General features: G+C 36.5%; 1 protein-coding gene across 1 annotated transcript in view; it reads right to left on the bottom strand.

Annotated features, from left to right (window-relative positions):
• The window catches only part of myo10l3 (myosin X, like 3), a 100,110-nt gene extending 83,078 nt beyond the window's left edge, over positions 1 to 17,032 (bottom strand). Inside the window, 1 exon segment of the mRNA XM_030124661.1 lies at positions 16,751 to 17,032. Within this exon segment, the coding sequence (XP_029980521.1) occupies positions 16,751 to 16,771 (21 nt within the window). The 5' untranslated portion in view covers positions 16,772 to 17,032.
• Between the last annotated feature and the right edge of the window lie 7,423 nt (positions 17,033 to 24,455).

The raw sequence follows: 24,455 nt of genomic DNA, 5'->3' as shown, positions 1-24,455 counted from the left end.
TTAACTCAGCCTGACTTGGACACGGTAGAACAATTAGTTATGATAGGCCAATTTCTTGGATCGTAGTGAGGTTTCAGGGAGCGGTGAGTGAAGGGCTGCCCAGAAGGCAACAGTGAAAGGCTACTGGTACCACAGGTCGGGCCGTCAGCTGGTCAGGCCCGATGCCTGGTAGGAGATGAGTAGATTCAGTTGGATTCCTGACAAGACCTGACCGGGAAAGAGGATAAATGTAACAGAGGAACGTATCCACCAGGAAAATGCGCAAACACCATCCAAAGGAAACTCTAGCCACTGCTGCTTTCACTTGTCTCTCAAATACCCCATCTCCCATGTGTCCACTTTGCAAGATCTAGAATCAGGTTCTTCTAAGACGGAGAGAAATCTAAAGTGTCACAGACCCACTGCATCTTATTTAGAAGCAAGCATCCGACAACACGTCTCTTGGGTTTTTTTTTTTTTCATATACATATCGTACCCTTCTCCTGCGCTCAACTTAACCCTCAAATACCAAGACACAACAGCATTATCATAACAATAGAAAGACATAAGGTCTGGTCACAAACCTCTTTGACCCTACTGAGCGTGTCCGTACAGCGGAACCGCCCTAAAGATGGTCTGAATTTCCTGCACTTAAAAAGGTCAACTTATCGACATCAGCATGGGGGTGTATTTCAAAAAGAAATTAATCAGATACATCTTAGCTTCATTTTTACCACAAACTCACCCGCCCGCATGTGACTGTAAAATGTATGAAAATATACACAAAAACCTGTCAGTAACTGCATTTGTCCTTTTTGCAATCTGTTATTAATGGGCATATGATTTATAATGAGGCGCATAATTTAAAAAAAAAAAAAAAAAAGAAAACAATGGAAGAATTGATTGTGTTATCCATTAACAGGGAAAAAAGCCAAATTTAGGGATTGTACCCAAATCTTCTAGATGCTGACTGAGGGGAAAGAGGAGAAATCTGCCAACTAGCTGGTGAGATTAAACAAGTGGTCTGACTGTGGCTGGGACGGGAATCTGGGCAAAGGTCCCTGTGGGTCCTGGACCACAAGTTCTTAAGTGAGGAAAATGTTGCATGGCCTATAAACCACCTCTGAGAATTTTAAACAAAAATGGGAATGAAAAGGAAAACCAGTTTATGAAATCTCAATGTATATTATGTGCAGATACAGATGAATCTTAAATTATTTGCTTTTCAATCTAGCAGATCCATTAGAACACTCTGGTAAAGGGCAGTTCACAAACGGTCTTCAGCAGGAGGTTTTAAGAGCAAGCCATCTTAATCCAACAGATTTTTTTTAACAATCTTACAGGCATACAATAAAAAAAACACAGCTTCTGTAACCACCAGGCACTCATCTCAATGTGTTTACTTCCATTCAGCTGTTTTTATCCCATTTTAATTTGCACATGAAAAACCCAATTGGAAATAATCTAAAAACCTTTATGTCTGAAGAAGTGGAAAACATGGTGCATCAGTAAAGGTAAGTGGCAACAAGTGTAATGGAAACAGATTTAGTGAATATTTATGTGTGCATGTGCAACATCAGGGAATGAATACATAATAGATGACAACAAAATGCAGCCATTTATGAAGAGCAGTAGAAACAAGAGGTTGACAAAAGGATCTGACAAACTGTGACAAATTATGAGAAGCAAGTGGAAGAGTTGGAGACCATGATGCATGATCAGACATGTGGTTTGAGGAACAAAACTAAGGTCAGCTTCAGGTTTGACAAAGTATCTTTTATGTTTGTCAGTTCTTCAGTCAACAGCTCCTGTAATATATTTTTTGCATGACATTTATGCACCTTATACATATATCACACTGTTCATCTCTAACATTCTTGCACATCTAATATCTTACTTATGTCAGGCAGTTTTGCACATGTTGTATGCCATTTACCCCTGACAGTTTGCACAATTACCCAGATATTGCAAATTTTTTTCAATATATATTTTTCTCTTAGTAATAGTAGTTTATATATTTTTCAAAATATTTTTATGCTCATTTTCTTTTGCATGCCATTTTTAAATGCCACTGTTTTGGTTGTTTTAATTTACTAGTCAAATTATTCTATTTCAATTTTTATACTTATATTTTTTATACTTATCTTAAATTTTCTTGGCATTCAGTGTGGACAGCAGAGTAAGAGTTTCATTGGACAGGAAAACCTGTGTCTTTACTGTACACATGACAAATAAAATGCTTTGAATCCTTTGAATCCTTTGTATGATGATGATAATGATGAATCAGCTCTTAATATCTGCTCTATTGAAGTATTGGAGAAACCCTACCGTTTTTAGATGTCTTTCATGTACTGCATGTAGAATCAAGCTGTCTGATTTAGTATGTGCTCCTTTTACATTTCTTTGTGTCCCCGTTGTTACTGTAACGTCTGGATTCAGCACATGGTGCAGCCGGTGCTCCAAGTCAGCATGGGGTGAGGGATGCTGGGGCTGAGTGGGTGGGTTACCGAGGGGAGAAATCAGATGATTAAAGGCTACCGTCAGCATCTGCGCTGGGAGACGTATGAATAAATGATGGAGGGAGCAGCTGATCAGAAATTAGCTAATGGAGGAGGAGGGGTCCCATGGGGAACAGGGCTTCCCCCAGTTTGAGCAAGAGGGGAGGTGACAGGAGGTAAAAAGGAAAGAAGGGTGGAGGGTGGAGTTCATTAATTGTTCTTGACTCCAGACTCCAACTGCCCGAGCCCCCCGCAGAGGCAGCTATAAACAGATTTAAAGCAGGATGCCCCGCAGGCAGCAGCCCCATTGGTTAAAGCCGTAAAGCACCGCGACATGCGCCTCCCTGACTCAATGATGTCACGCTTCATTTTTGAGTTAAAGACTGTTAAGTTTCAGTTAAAGATGGGGGTCTAAGAAACATGAAAGCAAATGCAACTGTGTCAGTGGGTTAATGCAAATCACACACATGCAAAGCAGAAGCAATTTGCTGTCATCACTGTGTCTTAGGCTTTTCTTATTAACATACTAAACTGAATAATTAGCATCCACGTAGTTAGTACAGTATTTGCATTTTTTGGGATTTTGAGTACGGCTTTATGTGTGCATGGGGTGAACGGCTCCCCCTTTATTGTCTGATGGAGTAATCTGTGTTGCTAATGAGTGTTTTGAACAGAATTTGCATGTCTTCAGAAGCACAAGAGAAAGAAGATGAACACTCAGTCCTCTGCCACATGATGCTGTTTTACATCCTTATCCTGTGTGCACATGTTTACTGTTCAGGGATGATTACAGTATTAGTCTGATCCTATATGCTCTGAAGGAGGAGACTAAGGTGGATTAAAACACTTTTTAAAATAAGTATCGAAGACAAGTTGTGGGCACAAGTAGGCGATAAATGATACCAGTACTGAAGGGTTGATTGGATTTCCAGGGAAACATCGTGACTTACGTAGCCATCTGTCATCAGTTTTTGTCTGTCATCTGCATATCTAACCCTGTCTGCACTCATCTATGCACTGGTATGGAGCCACACAGCTAAGAATCCCAGAGATATTTCAGGAATGCTGCCCAGTCAGGATGTGTTTGTGTTTGAGTCTTGACCGTGTGTGATTTCTAAGGTTGACCAGCAGGGCAGTGGAGTCATGACAACTGGGGTCACATTACGCTGCCTTTGACCTTTACTCATAGGCCTGCCTCAAGATAGCAGAACTTTTATTTCAATTTTCTTTTTGTTTTCTCAATATTTTCTAAGTATTCAACAATTTTTGGCCTTGCTAAGTATCAGATCCAGCTATTCACCATTTTAACAATTTGTTTTATAAGAAAATAAGATATAAGAAGCAAAATTCATGTAAAGTTTTGGCTGTAGCACCATGTTTTCTCTTTATAGAGCAGATGTGGTCACACATATCCAGATCTATCCACACATTTTACCGCACCATTGCTGTAGATAGGTCCGGCACAGTTCACTATCAGTCTGGAATAGGGGTAAGAGTTATCGGAGTAGTTTTGCTGGTTCTTGGGCGCGCATGTATAAGGAAAACAATGTCAGGAGAGAGACTGTTTTGTTAGAATAAAACACATGTGATGGTACTGAAATGATTAAATCCAAACAAAAGAAAATGGCTATTAAAAAGATGTAGTTTTGTCAAAACTTACCATTTTCAGGGAGTAATTGTAACAAAGAAGTTGTTGTTCTTTCACATAGCAAGGGGGACTTTCAAAGTGATAACACACAGATAGAGGAAGGAAGGAGGATGATGATCCTTCCACTGCACGATGGAAATATTCACACTTATTCCAGCTGAGTAAGTAGTAGTTCCAAACTCGCATAGATTTATTATTTTAACTGGATATTGGATCCTAAAATGACCAGAAAGCTGCTCAGTGGTGCTAAAGACAAAAAAGGTTTCTGGTTTACATTTTACTTTCTGTATAACATTATATTATGCGACACAATGTACATGAAGACTGCCCCCAACTACACCTTCCCAACCAGACCAATGAGTACTCATACTGTGAACAGCAACATATTTTTGGTCATTTAGACAGTTTCTGAAAATGACTTTCACTTCATTAAAACTTCAATTAAATAGTCGTTTTCCATCTTTTTTGCAGCAAGTAACCAATCAGCAATTTTTCAGACACCTCTTCAATCATTGTTGTCTATGGGAAATTTTGATTTATTTTATTATTTATTTCATTGCAATACCATATGTAGCCACTGGTGGAATTGGGGTCAAGTCCAAGGGGTGGTCCACGTGGTGGTCCTATATCAAGCTCTAATAAATCCATGGTTTGCCGTGAAAACTCTTGCGCCTTTTTTCCACCAACATGGAATGGCTGCCATTCCAGTTTGCGCTGCTAATTTTAAGCTGTACAGAGCCACAGGCTAGTTTCCTAGACAGCACCAAGAATCCTAGACTGAACAAAATCGGGAACAAGAGGATTTTGTGGAAAAGGCCTCAAGCAATGTGTCCCCCCCCCCATCTGATTCTGATGGTTGCATGTCATGAATAATAGCCTATAAAGACTGATCTGAAAAGAGAGCTTCTATTTATTTACAAGTACTAATTTATAATCCATCCAGTTCAGTGTGAAAAAATGTTGATGGTTGAGATGACGCTGAAAGATATTGAGCTTAAAATATTGGCAGTGCAAAAGCCACATTGGGCGACCCCTATTCTAGAACAAACTAATACCCGAAGAGCAGCTTGATGACACTTATGAGCATATCTGGTACGAGTGTGACTTCTATCACCAACTCCACACGCACTTCCAACACTTCATCACATTCAAAGCTTGCAATTTACACAGGAACGTTATGGGTGGGCACTGGAAATATGTGTGAGGTCCTGTTGTTGTTTTACCTGAAAGTTCGAGTAACACATACAAGAATGAATAAACAAAGACTGAGTAGTAATACTAATATTTCTCCTGGTGGAGGAATGTGAAGCGTGGGTTTTATTCTGTCTGAGGATTGAGAACGAGAAACAAAAGTTGAGTTCAAGTGGGAGAGATAAACATATGAAGAGTCTTGAAAACATTTGTTCTAAGGGTCGACCAACAGGGTTTTTCAGGACTGATGCTGGTACCGATCGACAGTCAGGGAGATTGGTAACTGATACTTGGAAAAAGTATTAATTTACAGCAAAAATGAAATACAAGCAGATAAATACAACTGTAAATGTTCATTTCTAATGATCAGTCAGTCAAAAAAGGCTTATGAATGTTGTATCCAGTCAGTCAGTGCTCTGGATAACATTGAAAACATATAGTCACATTTTTTCTTACCACTTTATCATTGTATCAGCATTGGATTTAACCCATAAAGACCCAATGCTACTTTTGTGGCACTTTCCAAATGAATTTGTCTCTACATTTAACCTTAAGTGATTTATCATCATTTATCATAATATTATCCTCTGTATTTTGCATGTTTCACTCTAAATCATGTATTTTCCTATATTTAATTTCATAGATTTAATTTAGAAGTACATGGAAACTCAGTAAATTCAATGGTTGTTAAATCAAAACAGAGAAAAGTGAAGAAAAAGGGATTTTTTCATTAAATATATCGTTATCTGAACATAAAACAAGTGTCTCCAGCCACTGTCATTGACCTAACTCCATGGGTTTTACTGGTGAATCAATGTTGAAGATGACAGTGTTTCGACATTCACTACGGAGCCTCTGAACATCCAAATGGGTCATATCTGATGACCATGAAAAGATGACGAACTGCATTTTACACTAATTATCTACATGTACTGATAGGATTAGCAGATCAACAGGTATTAAACCGTTTCCATCAGTAGATGGTTTTGGTCGCCAGTGGATGTTTTGGGTTAAGTATGGGACCATCTACTATTACTGGGATATACTGTGTGTAAAATGACCCTCCTCATTTGTTTGACTAAAATGTACTTCTTTCACATTTGTTTTTAGGTGAGGCCAAGGACGGGGCACAGTGACAGTCTCTTTATAAAATTGCAGGAGGAAATGTTTTAGTGGCACATTTGGGGACGTGAACAAATATCCCTGCAAAATCAAATGCCATAAAAAGACTGTCTTGGCTAAAACTTACCATTTTCATCTTGCAGTTACAACTTGTTGTTTATTGAGGTATCGATGGAGACTTTGAAAACATTAACAAATAGTGTACGGAGGAAAATGAAGATGAAAATAGTTGCCCAATAGTGGGATTATCCAGCAGAGAACATCCTGTGAGCCAGACATCAGAGGAAATGTAGCACATTGTTTAACGAGAAGCAAACTTGGAGAATAGAACCCTCCATCAAGGCTAAAAGTTCACTCTAATTTTTGTTCACAATACAAATGAATGACAAACAGATCATGTATTTGGACCTATGTTTTCCCCCTTTAATGATGCCATAGGTTGGTGTTACAGTGACACTAACTCTGTCTTAACACTCATATCCGTATGTACTACACACACTATATCCATACTAACTATGTATATTTATGTCCAACATGCTTTTGAGTCATTAAACAGTCCAATGTAGGGATGTGGGAATCTACAGGTTCTAGATGTGGTAGTTTTTATGCTGTTGTGTATTCATGCTTGCTGTACCACATTTGTACAGCAGTCACCGCCAAAGCGTTCTGGCCATAGCAACGTGATTGTACAGCTATTGTATTCCAAAATTACTAATATCTCCCGAAATATTGGTCCTATCAACATGCCATTTTCGCTACTGTCTTCCTTGACCAAAAATACATAAGTATGCCAAACTGCAGCAGTCAGCTCTTTCCGAATTTTGTGTGAATCCTTGGACACACGCACACACACACACACACACACACACACACACACACACACACAGAGGCCACTTGGCTTTTATAATATAGACACCAGTTCAAGAACAGTTTATTGTTTTAAAATCAATTGTTTCAATATGTGGCACATGATGTAGTCATTATCGCTGTTCTCTCACAGCAGGAAGGCCCCGGGCCCCAGAATTTACATGTTTCTCTGGCCCATGTGGGTTCTCTGTGGGTACTCTGGCTTCCTCTCACATTCTAAATACATGTGACTTGATAGGTTAATTGGTCAATAAACTGTCTGTGTTTGTTTGTTGTTCATGTCAGAACCATGATGAACTGCTGACCTGTCCAGGGTGAACCCCAGCTTCAACCCACCGCCCTCCAATTACAGACAATGAATGAATGTTACGATTCTAAGTTACACAGGAGGACGTCTGAAATATTTTTGAAGTCAAAAAAAATAAAAAAAAAAATACAGTGCTTCAAAAATGTATGGTTTCATCTTCTGCCCACTCTCTTCCGTTCCACCAAGTTTCATGAAAAATCAGTTAACTCCTACATTTTTTCCACATGTACGTGTCAGCCTCAGGCATGAACACACATACTCATGTCTAATAAAACAGACGGGATGGGAATCTGTTTACAGGTCAGGACTGTGGGTTGTGCCATGCTGTGTTCTGTAAATCACAGAGGTGCCAGTTACACTCGGAAGTGTACTGAAACCTGGCAGGGTGCTCATCCTGCCAATTAGTCCTTAAATTACAATTACAGAGGTGATCTAATCATGAGCCAGCCAACAAATACTTTCTTATATTTTTTTTCTACCTCAGGCTGAACTCCCATGTGACTGTTGCAACATGTTTAAAATTTAATACACAGGCAAGTGTGTGCCGACAGACAAAATCCAAGGCGTAATAGGCTGCCTCTGCGCGCAGTAATCATAGGGGGCTAAAAAAGGAAAGTCAACATCTGGGCTGGGAGCAGTAATCACAGGTTGGCTGTTATTAAGCTGCCAGACGAGACCTCTGCACCAAGAGGATTTAAGCTATACTCATTACCAGCTCACAGCGTCGCTAAGGTAGGGCAGTCAAGGTGACGACCTTTATTGTATGAGGTCAGCTGATCAACAGCGGCTTTAATTTTCTCCAGACAAGTATCCTGGACAAATACATAAAAATGTTGAAAACTGCGGCGGGGGGGTGGGGGGTGGGGGTGAAGTAAGAGGACTGATCTCATTTAGTGACAGTTTGATCAGGAGGAGAAATGTATGGACACCTACGATACATGTGACCAAACACAGTCAGTGCAGAGTATGATCAACATGTCATTTATGGTTTTCTGTTGACAAAGACATTTGTTAATAAGATTATACTTTTCAGAGGAGTATACAGATTATATCATTAAAAAAAAAACAAATAAGAGCACTATTAAAATTTTCCTTCTCATTACAATATTTTATAGAGAGCACTGTACTAACCTCTGGGTTTGTAGCATCAATGTCACTTCCACAGGTTCTTAGGCTACTGAGTTTATCTTATCCATTTTATAAAGATACTTCAGTTTCTGTCTACCATAAAGTGTTCTGTCTGCAGTAACTTTCCAAGTTTGGCTAATATATTATCTTGCTGCTGCTGGAAGAATAATGACAAAGAATTACTGTAAGCCCATCAGCAGCTTCTGAACTCCAACATGTAATGAGTCTGGTTTATGCAAATGCTGAGGAGTTAAGTTCTTGATGCATTATGAGTCCAACAGACAAATTAGGTTACCATAGTCTAGATTATTAGACTATATGTAGAGCAGCTGTGTGTTCACTTCATCTGCATAATGTTGTAATAATGTTGGTCCAAAATGATGCAAATATGCAGAGTTTATAGTCAGATAAAGCACTCAGCCCTACCATCTCCTCCACAAATCATTATGTCAGAAGTGTTTTTTTAAGAATACCTTGGATGACTACACACCTATTTCTTCACTTTCTCTTAAATAAACAGTTTGGGAATGTTCCTCACCATCATGGATCTTGCTGACATTGCAAACTCAAGATTTATCCAAAGCTTTAAGGTGATTTATTATCTTTTATTTTTGAGGGAGTGACACATCCTGGACTGTTCTGATAAAGACAGCACACACGTAACAGGAAGGATGGGTGTCAAAGAGAATATTGAACATCAGTTATTTGTTTTATGAGCACATAGAATGAGCTAACCCTCATCTGCAGTTGATCCTAACATGAGAAGGCGACAGAAACAGACCTCTGTGATGTGATAAAGCTGAGATGTCACGTCATACAGCACCTGTCTGCGTGATATCAGCTAATAGAAGCCCAAAGTCCTGAATTATTTGTTAGTGAGTGATATGGTAAACTGTCAAAAGACCTTTGTCTAAAGACAAAGAGATGTAGCATGTTAAAGCCAAAGTAAACACCATGGTGTCAGCAGGAGGTTATCACAGCACCGAGCTCCCCGTGAGAAGGTCAGCGCTGATAGACAAGGGTCAGGTTACCGAAAGAGACACAAGAAATGCAAACACAAGCTAGCCAGGTAAAAAAAAAAAAAAAAAAAAAAAAAAAAACAATTAGATCATTATCTAAATTTCACAGCATTCACCAGATTTGCAAAGTAGAAAAATGTTTGGGTTGTATTACAGTGGAAAATCCTAATGTAACATGTTCTTGTATTGTTACCTGACGTTAGCGAAATCGCGTCCCCAAACACTGGGATTCTGTGTCATTAGAGGAAGGATTATCTGTGTTATTTGGTGTGTGGTCAGACAATGCCTGCTGGTAATTAGTCTCAGCACACTTGTGACAGATTAAACCACCTCCAGACTGTACCAAAGCTGCAGCCGTTCTGCTGACGCACACATAAAGCACCACTGTAATAATACTTGTTCTGTTTGTTCGTAAACAAACAGCCCTGTTAATTCACCACAACGTTTAAAACTCAACATTCTCAAGAGCATTGTCAGAAAATCCCTAATTGGTCATTATGATCCACACAATAACCACTTTATTAACAGTTCAGACAGAAGTTTAGAAAGGATTCAAAGGCACTGGACCCATTAGCCACTTTTGGGCCTTTCCTTCCTTCCTCCATCTAAACTTTACTTCCTGACCTCCTTCCTCATTCCATCAGACTTCTGTATGGGTGGAAGTGAAGAGATCTCGGATGTCTTCTCAGCTCACTAAAAAGGGGCAGCTGGAGGAAATGACAACTGGGCAGAAAAGACCCGGCCATCGGAAGAGAAAAATAGTCCACTCTGAAGAGCAGGTTTCTCACATTACCCATTTCATCACAGAATGCTTACAACGCATGCCGATCCACAGCTCCGGCTTCAAAGACTGAGACATAGGGCTGTGAGGGATGTTTGAGGCCGGTGTGTGTGTGGTAGAGGTGGTGATGGTGTGAAACCTAAACCTCGTCTCCACAGCTCTACAATGCGTGGCCTTGACCGGGAATTTAAGGGGTCACGGCTGGGAATCTGGGATTCCCTATGTCAGAATATCTCTGAGAGGAAGGAATTTGGTGTGTAACGTAAGGCGTTAACGGGTATGGAAAGGTCCTCGTGTGACTCTACAGTGTCCAGCAGCTGCAGCTATAAAGGAACTGATCACCAAGTTTAGAAACACACATACTGTAGATGGATTCAACTGAGTCCACTGGGTGTTTCACAGAAGCAGAAAATATCACACAGATTATTTTCTGTCTGTGCAGCATTAGGAACATTTCAGATTTAACAGGTTACAGCTGACTAGTAAAAATAAGTAATGTAATTATTTTAAATACTTCAACATAAGTTAATTCATACTACTCTTTGATGACTTTTTTGCCAAATGTTTTAATCTGGGCAATAAAACTGCAAAGACTTTCATATTAGTATTAAAACAATCCATACTCAACTATGTCACATCCTATAGGCCTGATTTTGTTTTCACAAGTCAATGATTGCGTTGTATGGAAAAGATCCCTCCCTACTTGTACATAGTTTTTTTTTTTCTTTTATTGGGTTATCTGCCTTCCATTTCAGTGTTTGGACATAAAACAAAAATTTTATTTTGGCCTTTAGAGCAGACAATAGATGTGTAATACATGTATATATGATGTACTAGATGCAAATGTCTTTTATTGAATGGCAAAAAAAAAATTAATTACGAAAAAAATAATAATAATAATAACCCATTTATATAAAAAATATCATATCACATATATATATATATATATATATATATATATATATATATATATAAAGGGCTGTAATTCTTAAATGTTTAATGAAATATTTTTGTTAAAACCCCTGTGTTAAAGCTAAAAGTCCACAGTTCAATCCCATCTTCTTGTTTCATTTCATTCCACTGTGATGGTGTACAGAGACAAAATTACTAAACATGTGTCGTTGTCCAAATTCTTATGGATGTGACTGTATTAACACAAAATGTAAACCTCACAACAGCACAATTTCTTCAATACATCATCATCTGACTCTTGATGGATTTGCATTCCAATTTGTTCTTCTGGTTTGTGTTGTGTTATTTTCATTAAAACAAATATATTCAGATGTAATAATTTAGTATGATTAAGTTTTGCTTAGTGACTGTAATTTAAAACATATTTTTCTGTGTAATCAATACAGATTACAATTACATTTGTTAGCATTTCAAACACAGTGGATTTTTAAAGGCTAATATGACAATGATAGTAGGTTAATAAACCAATATCATTCCCACAACCTTAAAAGAGAAAACATTTTTACACTGAATATATTATGAATGAATGAAATTTACTCTCACTTTGCAAGAAACCAAGTAAGTGTTGAACTGAACTGTTGAGTATCAAAATAACTGTGAAATCTACAACTGAGTTTCACCTAAAAATCAGTACCAACTTTTGTCATTATATAGAGTTTGTATAAACATCCTGTCAGTGATTATTAATTAGTCTCCAACATGTATTTTGTCATTTAACTTCATATAGTTACATGGTTCTTGTTACTGCCCATTATTGTGTGTTTGTGTGTGATCTATTGGGTTTTTTTTTTTTTTATCCTTCAGTCTGGCAGAATTCTGAAGTCACTGACAAGATTTGTGACACATACTTAGTGCTGATGTGTGTTTAGTGGCTCACATCCCTTCAGAGGATGGACGGGGTGTGGAGTTAAAGGCGGCGGCACTGAGGGTTTTATGGTGTTCTGTCAGCTCCTGAAAGGAAAGGTCACACTGATGGACAGGATGGGCTTTCAGGATAAACCTCTGAGCACATGTACCTGCCCCTGCTGTAACTCTGCACCTCCCAAACACTGTTATCAACGTCTTTCCCTTTGGCAGGGGTTCGCAATCTTTTTCTGTGTGGCCCCCCTTTGGAGGATGAAAAATCTCCAGACCTCCCCTTAACCCCAACAACATTGTAACAGTGGTGCAATTATAGCTTCTACTGAAAGAAACATCAATATTGTAACCATACTTTTTGCTTTTCCTTGAATATTTTTTTGTTCAAATTAAAAATAACTTAGATTTTTGCTTGAACAATACAAGTAAACACAACCAGACTGCTCCCTGAGACAATATTTTTCCAAATAAAAATAGGAAATGTGCAATTGTTTTACATCTATGACAATAAGGTTACTTTTTTTTTGGAACGACAAGCACATTTCGGTAACAAAGATGAACATTTGAGCAATATCAGTGGCTGCAATGAGCCGATTTACATTGCACATCTCAGAACATTAAACTGTAGCAAACTGCACAAAATGCAAAAACAGACACGTTGCACATTTTTCCTTTCCAGTAAAATCCTTGTCCATTCTCCAAACCTAAATTCTTTGTCTAGTCTAGTGACAGATGGCAGTAGATTGGTTTGTTGTACATCCCTAAAATGAGTCCAGGGTGCTCCAATGCTAAAACATTAGTTCCACTTGCTACATGTTCTAACCTGAAGAAAAAAAACAAAAAAACAACCAGGAGTGGCAAGCCTTCACGCACCACAGTTTGAGAAACACTGCCCTATGGACAGGAATACTACTGGAACACTCATTTTCATTAGCTCTGTTCACTGCTTATAAGGAACACTGTCTGTTTTTTAGGAATAAGAGCAAACCTGGAACAGTGTACGTCTGTAGTCACTATAAAACACAAAGCAAATATGGCTATCCATCTTTCCTTTATGGGCAACAAACTCACAAACTGACATGAGCTTCCAAACTTTCTCCCATCATTTTCATTTTTTAAGTCATTTTCATCTTGTTGTATCTTTTATGTCATTGTCATCTTTTTGATGTTTCGTCTTGCTTTTTTTTTTTTTAAGCCTTTTTACATCTTTTACATGATTTTCATTTTGTGTGGTTTGTCACCTTATCACTACTTTTACTTAATTTTTGCATTTTGTGTTGTTTATTTCTTGATGCATCTTGTTTCATGCTTCACTATTACTGTGTATAAGTCGACACCTCTGTTTTATCTATAAAGAGTTTATATAGTTTCCTTCATCTCTTTCTTTCCTTTTTTTCTTAGACTTTTATTCATCTTATACTAGAGAGAGAAGAGCTGCCGGCAAAGAATTCCTTGTATGTGTTTACGTACTTGACAAATTAAGCTGATTCTAATGCTAAAAAGTCACAAAAACATAAATGGAAATCCAGTGCATTCCAATGATTGCATTGTGTTACCAGTAGGTGGCACTGTAGGCTATTTTACATGTCTAATAAACAGAGTAGAAGAAGCAGAGAATTATGTTGTCATTTTCCATCTAAAATAGTTGTAATGTCTATTTTGTATTCACTGTTGGACATGTTTTCGCAAATTATAGTAATATATAATGATGCAAACAATTGATCAGTCAGTTGATCAATCACGATTTAAATGATCACCATATCAGAATTTATTCTAAGACATCTCCGTTCCCTCTACATGATTTACTCTTTCGTGGGAAATAGCAAAAATCTCCACAAGCAGGCTTTTTTTTTTTTAATTTTGGGATTTCCAAAACCAGTTTCCATCATGAAATTTTGACAAATTAAATATGTTGATGTAAATGCACCTCCAGTTATATGTTCCATAAAACTGTTCCAAGAAGCTGAACAGATTCATGATTTATGCTCCAACGTCCACATCGCGTTAGCTGTCAGGAGAGGCTGGATTGACCGGACACACTAATGAATCGTGCCTAAGATTTATCCTGCTGCACTTGTTTCCACTGAGTTTAATCCTCATCTTACTTCCATCCCAGAATTCCTGCTTAATTAAATCCACAGTGAACACTCAGGACTGCGACATTCAGGACGCTGGCTTCCCTCCTCAACCCAAAAGTTATGTGAGAAACCAGGACACTTCATTCATTCACTCTCTAATAACCTGCACCAGAGCGTATGTATCACACTCACAGCTGAAACACAAGCCATCTCAACAGCAACAGCGTCGAATAATACCAGTATTCATCGCATGCAGTGAAGTTCGGTTTATGTGAAGGTTTGTCTGCGTTTATTTCCTGTGTTGTCTTGTTACTGTATTGTGGTCAGACTGGTCTACCTGTATACATAGGAAGTCAAAATAAAGGCTCACGTAGCCAGTGATAACAGTTACACATGTTTTTTAACTTCTTTTGCAGGAGAAAAAGCAATACAATACCTTACATATAACAAAAACAATCAGCCAGGTGTAAAAAGTCACAAAGTTGATAATGGATCCACACCAATAATAATGCACTTCACTGAGCTGAGATGACTTAACCCTTTCATGCATAGTGGTCCCTACAGTGGACAGTTATTCTACAGCTGTTCTCTTATATATTTATGGATTTGGTTGTTTAAGTTCCATATCAGCCAACACAGTGGATGCTTATGCATCATCCCAAACATTGCAATTCATACCATAATTGTATCTTTGCTGTTCTTGATAAACCTAATCTGCACTAACATGTTTGAGTGTAAATCAATTGCTAGTTGTTATTAGACTGTAATTAACAATTTCCTTTTTTAAAAAAAGGGTTTCTTTGCATATTATCTCCATGAAGTAAATAATAACTAGTCTTAGAGTATGTTAAAATGTGAGAAAACATCCGATTAGCAGCATTAAAAATGTTTTTATTTCATAGTTTTCACACAGTATATTACTTTCTGATATTGTGTTTTAAATACATGTTTCTTTGCTTCAGAAATTAAACACATGGTGTCCATCTGAGTGGACATTTTTGTAACTCCATTTAAAAAAAATTCAATCACATAGTTTTTTTTTCATGCCTGAAGAGGAATAAAAACACTCAGGAAAAAAAAAAAAAATCTTGATTAAGGTTCTCATAATTCATGCATCAAAGGGTTAATAACCTTTCTCTGCAAAACATATCACTGTAATGAAACCAGATTATAACCCAAAATCCAGTAAATCTCAATCTGTTTGCTGCATAGCTGGTTTATATAAGAAGAAAAAACTGAAATTAGAAGTCCACTGATTTTACTTATGGATATAATTCACCAACAAGTAATATTTTATTGAGGATTATTGTTGTTTTTAACCAATTTTATGTTAGAAATATTAAAAAATCTGTGTTTTTTTATTAGAAAAAGTTACCTCTTTCAACAGATAACTTAATTATAACATAGTATTGTGTAAAACCTACATGCACGAGTTACAACTTTTACAACTGTGAGGCTATTAAATGGATGAGAAAGTCTTAGCTCAGATGGAAACAGGATAATCCACATCCTGGAGGATCAGGCAGGTGAATGGACCAGAGGAGATCCACTTCACATATTAGACCTGACACACTGTCTGTCTTTCACTTAGTGTGTGTGTGTGTGTGTGTGTGTGTGTGTGTGTGTGTGTGTGTGTGTGTGTGTGTGTGTGTGTGTGTGTGACTCAGAGCTGAATGACAAATCAGACCTATGCATCTCCACATAAGCCCAGTAAGTGATTGTATGCATTTGTCTGGTTTGGAGATGACACATCGGACCGTGGGCACAACCTCTTCTTTTATAGGGTGTTACACACTGAAATACACAAATAAACCATAAAACAGGATGCATTTTAAGAGAAAAGACACCGGTAATGGAAGTGATGTTGACCTGTTGTCTTATCCTGATAACCTTGACTAGATTCTTTTCTTATTTTTAACTTTAATGTGTCTTGTCTGAGTCTTGTTGGCACATTAAACAACATTGTAAGAATCAAGTTTCCACTAAAGCTGCATCCTGTAGGTACAGCCCCAGTGCAAGGACACCAGGATGAGAAGGAAGCACAAAGACCAAACTGGAAAAAAAAAATAAATAAATAAACAAATGTAAGGGAGGAAAGGTGCTGTTTTTAGTGATAGGAAAAAAAAAAAAAAAGTGGTATGAGACTGAAAGTAGCTATGGGTCGGGCCAGGGGATACCCAACACAGCATGGGAAAGCAAAACAAAGACCGACGCGGCTCCAAAATCATGCAATAGTCAATGTGTTTGGAAAACGTAAAAATGCGCCGTCATTACGCACGGCTCACGCGTAAAAGCAACTTACCTCTGAAAAGAAAGTGTCCATGGTGAGCGGAGCCCCGAGTTGTGTTGTTTTTGTAGTCTGCTTTCAGGGTACCACAGTGGCGGAGGAGAGGAAGCTGTATTCCCAAATGATTTCCATCCGCTTTGTTAGGATGAAGTAAAGTTCTCCTTCCTGTCCCGTTCCAGAGCAGACTCTAGCAGCAGTGGACAGGAGACATTCTACTGTGTTATTCTGTGTTTTCTGTGCAGTCTGTGCGGGGTCCTATTCTGTTGGGTCGGTCCGTCAGTGCGGGTCCCGTGTGTGGAGCCGTGCGTCCTGCCGTCTAGTCCTTTCAATGGAACCGGCTGATTATGCACAGGGGCGGAGCCTGAGGGGCCAGGGACCGCCCCCAGCATCCGCCCTCTTTGTGTCCCCCTCTGTACAAAGAGCCCCATGATTTACCCAACCAAGACTGGATGGGCATGTCCTTTTTACCACGGTGTATTAGGGACACATAAGAAAATCAAAACACAGATATAATCGGGAATAAGCAGATTTGTCTCTTAGGCTATTTTTTTTCTTTCTTTTATTATTTTCTTTTATTATTATTATTTTTTTTTTAACCCTTTCATGCATAAATTAGGAGAACCTTAATCAAGAGTTTTTCCTGAGTGTTTTTATTCCTCTTTAGACATGAAAAAAAAAAAACAATGCAATTGAAAAATTTTTTTATGAACCTATTTTTCATGGGTTTGCAAAAATGTTCACTCAGCTGGACACCTTGCATTAATTTTAGAAGCAAAGAACTATATATATACTGATATACTGTGTGAAAATTATGAAATTAGAAACATCTTTAATGCTGCTAATCTGATGTTTTCTCACATTTTAACATATTCTAATGCTAGTCAGTACTCACTTTATGGAGATAACATTCCAAAAAAAAACCTTTTTGTTTAAAGAAAAACTGTTAATTGCAGTCTAATAACAATAACAAGCAACTGATTTACACTGAAACATGTTACTGCAAATCAGGTTTATCTAGAATAGCAACGTTACAGTAATGGTATAAATGTCAGTGTATGGGAGGTGCATAAGCGTCCACTGTTTTGGCTGATATGGAACTGAAACAACAAAACCCATGACTATACAAGAGAACAGCTGCAGAATAGCTGTCCACTTTTTTTTTTTTTTTTCAATTAAAATAAATAAATAAATAAAAATAAAAAAATAAAATAATGAAAATAATGAAAAAAAAAAAAAAAAAAGAATAATAAAAAACGAATAGCTGTCCACCGTAGTGACAACTATGTATGAAAGGGTTAATATTTTTCTTTTTTTAAATTTTTGATTAATTACTGTTCTAACCTCTGCACACATGTATTGTATAAACTGTCGTGGTTAGTTCTATCAATAGTTTTTTTCTTGTACTTTTTTCAATGTCTGGTTTGCAATTGCACAATTAGTCTATTCATCTATTTATTTATTTATTATTCTTGTTCTCTTTTTTCTTCTCTTTGTCTTCTTCTCTCCTTCATCTTCTGTCTTTTATATCTTATTCTTGCTCTAGGAAAGTTAGTGTATTTTCAGAATGTAAGCCCAGTTTTATGTATTTGGCTGAAGCCATTCAACCTGAGCAGACTTTTCTATATCTGTCATGTTTAACAGTTTTCCTCCAGTACATTATGACTTTGTAATCTAAGTGATGTTTGTTATGTTAGTCGTTTGTTCAGGACAACAGAGGGAAATTAGCTTCTCTGCTAAATCTGGTACATGTATCTTTGACTAATGCCAATACACACTGTCCTGTAACTAACTAACTAACTAAATAAATAAATAGATAGAGACATAAATAATTAATTATTTTTTAAACTTTATTTTATTCTTTTTTTATTTTACATTTTTTGTTCTATGAGTGCTTTGTTATTTTTTATTATTATCATCAAGTGTGTCATGTAGGACCAGGACTGGGAGGGTGAGAGCATGGGAAGAACGGGACATGTTTAGTGCCTCTGAAACTGAATATTCAAATGTTCAATGTAACTTAAATCTGCACCAAAAAATGATGAATAAATATGTTTTAAAAAAAAAAAAACAACACTTGTTACAACGAGAATAAAATCGTTAAATATCTGGATAAAACCAGTAATTTTATGAGAAGAAAGTCGAATACAAAAAAAGTCATAATTTTGCAAGAATAAAGTCGTAATATTTTGAGAATAATGACGTAGTTTAAAAACAAGTGGGAAATATCATCAATTACAAGAATAAAGTCATATAATGCAGAATTTAGAACATTTTGTGAGGTTATACTTTCATTTGGGGTTTACACATGGTGAAATACTGATTCTATTAGCCCCGCCCACCATCAACACGTTAGTATTAGTTGACTGGTCCAAAAGAAGTAAAGTTGCTGCTTTGCTTGTTGCATTCACTATAACTGCAATATCTGTCTTCAACAAGATTTAAGGCTTACAATTTCTAAATCATGACTTTTTAATCGCACTATTGCAAATTTATTTTCAAAATACGACATTATTTTTAAGAGTTTTTTTTTAAACTACAACTTTATTCTCATAAAATTATGACTCTTTTTGAATTCCACTTTATTCTCGTAAAATTACGGGATTTATTTCAATATTTTTTGATTTTTTTCTCATAGTGACAAGTGTTTTTATTTTCTTGTGTGGCCCTAAAACACCATTGTACTTTTTAGCTTGTCCACTGCTTTTTCGTTAAGCCAGATTATGGTTTAATGTGAGGACATGAGATGAACTCAAGGTCTGAAGGTCATGTTGGAGTGTAATGGGTTAAACCAGGCCTGAACATATTGTCAGGATCTGTGCCTGTGTGACTTTCAGCTCTTCCCTTTTGGTCATGGACCTGTGTCTGTATGACCCTCAGTTTCTCCTTCTCCTGATTACATTCATCTGACTCACCTGCTGGCGCTGCATGGCTGCAGCCAATTATCTCTGGCCTATTTAAGGCTTTGGTTTGCAGCTATGCAGCGCTGGTCCATTTCTTTCCATTCTCCTCTTTCCATTCCATAACCCGGACATTCACTCATCTTATCCAAGGACTCTGACCCAGGTTTTGTATGTTTTTTATGGACTCTGTTTTTGCTTTAGTTGGTGTTAGGTTTTTTCATTGTGTTGTTTTCATTTTTTGTTAAATAAACTTTTAATTTTTTCTCCTCAGTACTGTGGTCTTTCCCCCCCCGTTATGACACATATGGGTGTAAATGTACATTTCAGTTAAAGATAAGATTTTATTTATCCAACCATGGGGAAATTTCACAGTTAACAGCAGCAGCATACAATAAGCAAGGACAGAGAAAAAGACAGCCACAAACAAGTGAAAAATTAAACATAAGAGAAAAATAAGAAATCTGGTATTTATATAAATATTTAAACACATACCAAATTGTATTCTCCTTAGAACAGGGGTGTCAAAGTCATCATAGTTCAGGGGCCACATACAGCACAATGGGCTCTATGCACAGCCCCACTGGTTCCTGAACTTCACATGGCTCCTTTATTTCCCGTCTTTCATTATTGGACATACTGATTAATCCAGGTGTGTCTGCTAGTTTTTGTTGTGACTGATTAATTAAACACACCTGGATTAATCAGTGTGTCCAATAATGAAAGACAGGAAACAAAGGAGCCACGTCAAGTTCAGGTAATAGTGGGGCTGTGCATAGAACCCATTTCATCTCAAGTGGGCTAGACCATATAATATAACATGTTATAAATTTGCTTAAAGGTCTTATTTCTGTCTTTGTGCATAAGAAATCAATTTAAGTGAATCCCCAACGGAACTTTGTGTTGGTAAATGCAAGTTATGCAAATTTACAGGATTTCAGTTCTGTTGCAACATGTTGATAGTCATATGAACTATGTTTTCAGCTCAAAAATGTCCAATTTCATCACAATTAAAGCTATATTTTCATGTCACAAATGGCCAAGTTATATTTTAACTGAATTGACCTGAAAAACAAATATTCTATTCTTTTAGATTCCCCAATTTTTTTTACAAGATTATATACTACATATCACATGTTTTATTTTTACAGGTTGCAATATGGAGTATGGTGCTGATCCATCCTGCTTATGTTACGCTAATACATACATTAAGAATGTCACGTCACTTTTTAAATCAACCGTTTTCTAATAATAAGCATTTTTATAAAGAAATAATTCTATATTGTTATTTCCTCTTTAGTATGATGATAAACTATACAATAAATAATTCTAATCCTAGTTTTTGCACAGGGATCATTAGTGTAAATGGTGACATGGCTACCGACCATCAGTATGATGGGATCCGGAACAACCATGTCACATCCGTCCACTGCCACATTTTGTGTTTTTGTGTCAGCTGTTATTGTTTTAGATCCACAATACTAACATTTATGAATAAGAGGATAATTAGCAATAGTAAGTCTATAAGTTTATTCCTAATAAAGTACTGGTACTGACCAGATCATCATGGGTAATGTCACGTCTGTCCACCAGCAAAAGTTTTCACATACATGTGCTATTCAAAATCCAATATTTCTGAAAATATAGCTTCCACTGTCAAATAATATCAGTAGTCTGTGCACAAATGCATTAGCATAATTTCAACACAGTTCTATGCATTTCTTACAATTTTTTTTTTTTTTTTTTTGACAAAAATGGCCACTCAGTTGACCCCCTAAGTAAATTTTAGCCCTATAACCCAATTTTAACAACTGTAATAAAATAGGGATAACAACAATTAAGAAAACTCAAAGCATCTGTGACCAAATAAAGTGATTTTCAGTAATACAGGTTTCAAATAAAGGGGCTAAATTCAAAGTTAAAGACTTTCACAAACAACAAAGGGGGGAGAGTGAGACAATAGGTGGTTGTGCCAAAGAAAATAAAAGTGATAAAATCAAGTAGAAACTATGAACTTAACCAAAACAAAAAGAAACAAAAGACCTGACTGACAAAATAAAAAAAAAGACTTTACAAAACTATACAGAGTATGGCACCAACTAACCTAATGTGCAGAGTATGGAGTAGACAACATAACTAATCCCACCAACTCCAAAGGATAGATGTTAAGAGACACAGAATTTACAAGTATTATCAAAAAGTGAACTAACACAACTCCATGTAGGTTCTAAGTCCGCCTTTAGCAGGTACGAAGTGTCCCACCACTCCAGCAGCAGCAGATGGACAGAGCTGCAGGAAGCTGTGCTGCTGTCATAGTGACTCTTCTGGAGGCTGATTGGCCAGATCAGGTGACACACAGGTGGAGGCAATCAGCCTAATGAGCTGCAGTGATTGACGGACAGAAAGAGAGGAGGGAGGAGAGAGTTAAAACAAAACACAACTACAGTAACATAGCATAATAACCCATAAATAAGAACTCAATTTCAAAAAAGTACAATTTAAACAATACATTACAACTCACAGATCACAGCTGTAAGTATAATGTACAACATGACTGTTAATACACCCACACACTAAGTCAATAATGATGATTCTTAAAGACTTAGAACTATTTTTGTAGCAACTTGTAAATATTTTCTCTACACTTAACCTTTCCTAAGTGATTTATCACAATTTAGTACAATAATATCTTTTGCATTTCAATAGAAATCAAGTAGAAATCAATCAATCTACAAAGGCACAAAACATTTAATTACAGGCATAATATTGTTAAGATTCCATTTGTTTTTCTTTTTTTTTTTCTTTTTTTTTTTAAAGAAATCTTAGGTTGTTCATAGTAGTTTAGAGTTTTCACATTTTATTGTGAAAGGACAGTTTGTAAATTTAAACACTGTCAGTGTGTAATTTTACTTTTTTTTTTTTTAACTTTTTTTTTTTTTTTTTTAGGTATTATTTATAAATGATTATGCTATTATTTTACTGCTCTGACCCACTTGATCTCAAGTTGGGCTGCATGTGGCCACTGAGCTAAAGTGATATTAACATTCGTGACTGTTAATATCTTCAGTGTAATTTTTGCATTTCACCAATTCATCCAATGTCTTGAATTTAACCCTTTGACGGGCTAGTTTAGTGGTGTAAGACTCGGTGAAATAAAAAAGTGAATATGATAAGATGTTTGTTTCGAGTCAAAATATGTGAAGTAAGATGCAAAAAACAGCACAATGCTGTAACATTTTTCATATAATAAAAATACTGTTAAATGAGGTTTACATGTAGCTTCTTTGAATAACAAAAGTATCAGAATAGCTGTTACAGTTTATTATACATTTATTCATCACTTATACATCACTATTCAACAATTAGAGGCCAATATATCACACAATCATCACATTTTAATCCCACGTTCACAGTTATTTCCCTGCAATGTTTTAGGCCCAGAGTTAATTCAGCTAAATTTGTTTTTTTCTTTTTTTCTTTTTTTTTTTTTTTTTTTACAATGAGTTGTTCAGTTTCAACAATTATAGAAGGAAAAACTAAACTATATGTTGCTATACCCCATGCAGCTCAAAGTTTGATGAATATTTCAGGTATGTGGAGGATATTTGACATATTTTATGTCATTTCATGTCAGAAAGTCATTGCCAGTCGTCTGCTTTGAATGTTTTTTAACTGATCTGGCAGTAGTAATGTCAGTGTTCTTTAGTTTTACATACAAACATTTAGCTGCAAAGTGAGAAGTTTCTGTTTTCCTCTTATTTGTGTAATATTTAGCTACTACTTTACATAGTGGTTGTAAATTATTTGCAGAGAGAACAGAAGCTCAAATCCCCTCAGGTCAAGTGTGAAAACAGAAGAGTTATATTACACTTTACACAGATGGACTAACACTAACACTGGTTTTCCTTTAAGCTTCTGCATGTGCTTCTAAGAACAACTGGAAAGATAGAATGATTTTAATCTGCAGCCCTGTAACTAAGATCCATCACCCTGTCGCAGAGAAACACAAGTTAATCTATAATAATCCAAGAGGTCCAGACTGGTTGAACTGTGTGTTATGTAATCTGTGTAATCAGTATTGACTGTGTGGATGCTAATAGAGCCACATACTTTATTTGTTTATTTAGTAAAGATAGATCACATTGATGAACATCTGTCCTAGAGTCATGCACTATGTAAACATGTCAGATTAATGCAGATGTTACTATTAAACATCTGTAGTTTAGTCTGGAGGACAGCACAAGACACAAATAATTTATTAATTGTATTTCTGACTTTCCTATAGAGTTTGTTGGGACACAGATTGAACCTAATGTTATGGCTGTGTTTATGGTTTATATCTACTCTATTCTTTACTGTGTTTCTTACTTTATGGACCAGATGGTTGAGTGGAAATCTTCAACACATCCTGCATTTATTTTTCAGTCAAAGGAAGAGCTGTGTTTGGTTAAACTATAGAGGATCAGATGTAAATTAACGAAAATAAAGCCTTTCTTTTTTTTGCATACATAGGAAAGCTGGATATCCCACAGTAATTGATCAGATAGTTTAATAAAATCATTGATATTTTATGTGACAGGAAACAAAATGACCAACATTAATTTTTTTCATGTGTCCATATGTTGTTTTTAATCACACGCAATACATTATTTTACCACCTTTGTTCTATCACTGCAAAAAGAGATATTCAAGAAAGGGAAATTTACCTATTTTGGGGATGTTAATCTGTTTTTTTTGGGGTTTTTTTTTGTAGTTTTAAATGCTGATGGAAAAAAATTTCTTGGCAGTGCAAGAATGTCAACCTTGTTTTTAGAACATATATT

This window comes from Sphaeramia orbicularis, chromosome 21, assembly GCF_902148855.1.
Source record: "Sphaeramia orbicularis chromosome 21, fSphaOr1.1, whole genome shotgun sequence".
Lineage (NCBI taxonomy): Eukaryota > Metazoa > Chordata > Actinopteri > Kurtiformes > Apogonidae > Sphaeramia > Sphaeramia orbicularis.
Note: the sequence above shows the minus strand (reverse complement) of the source record. Positions and strands in the feature narration are given on the sequence as shown.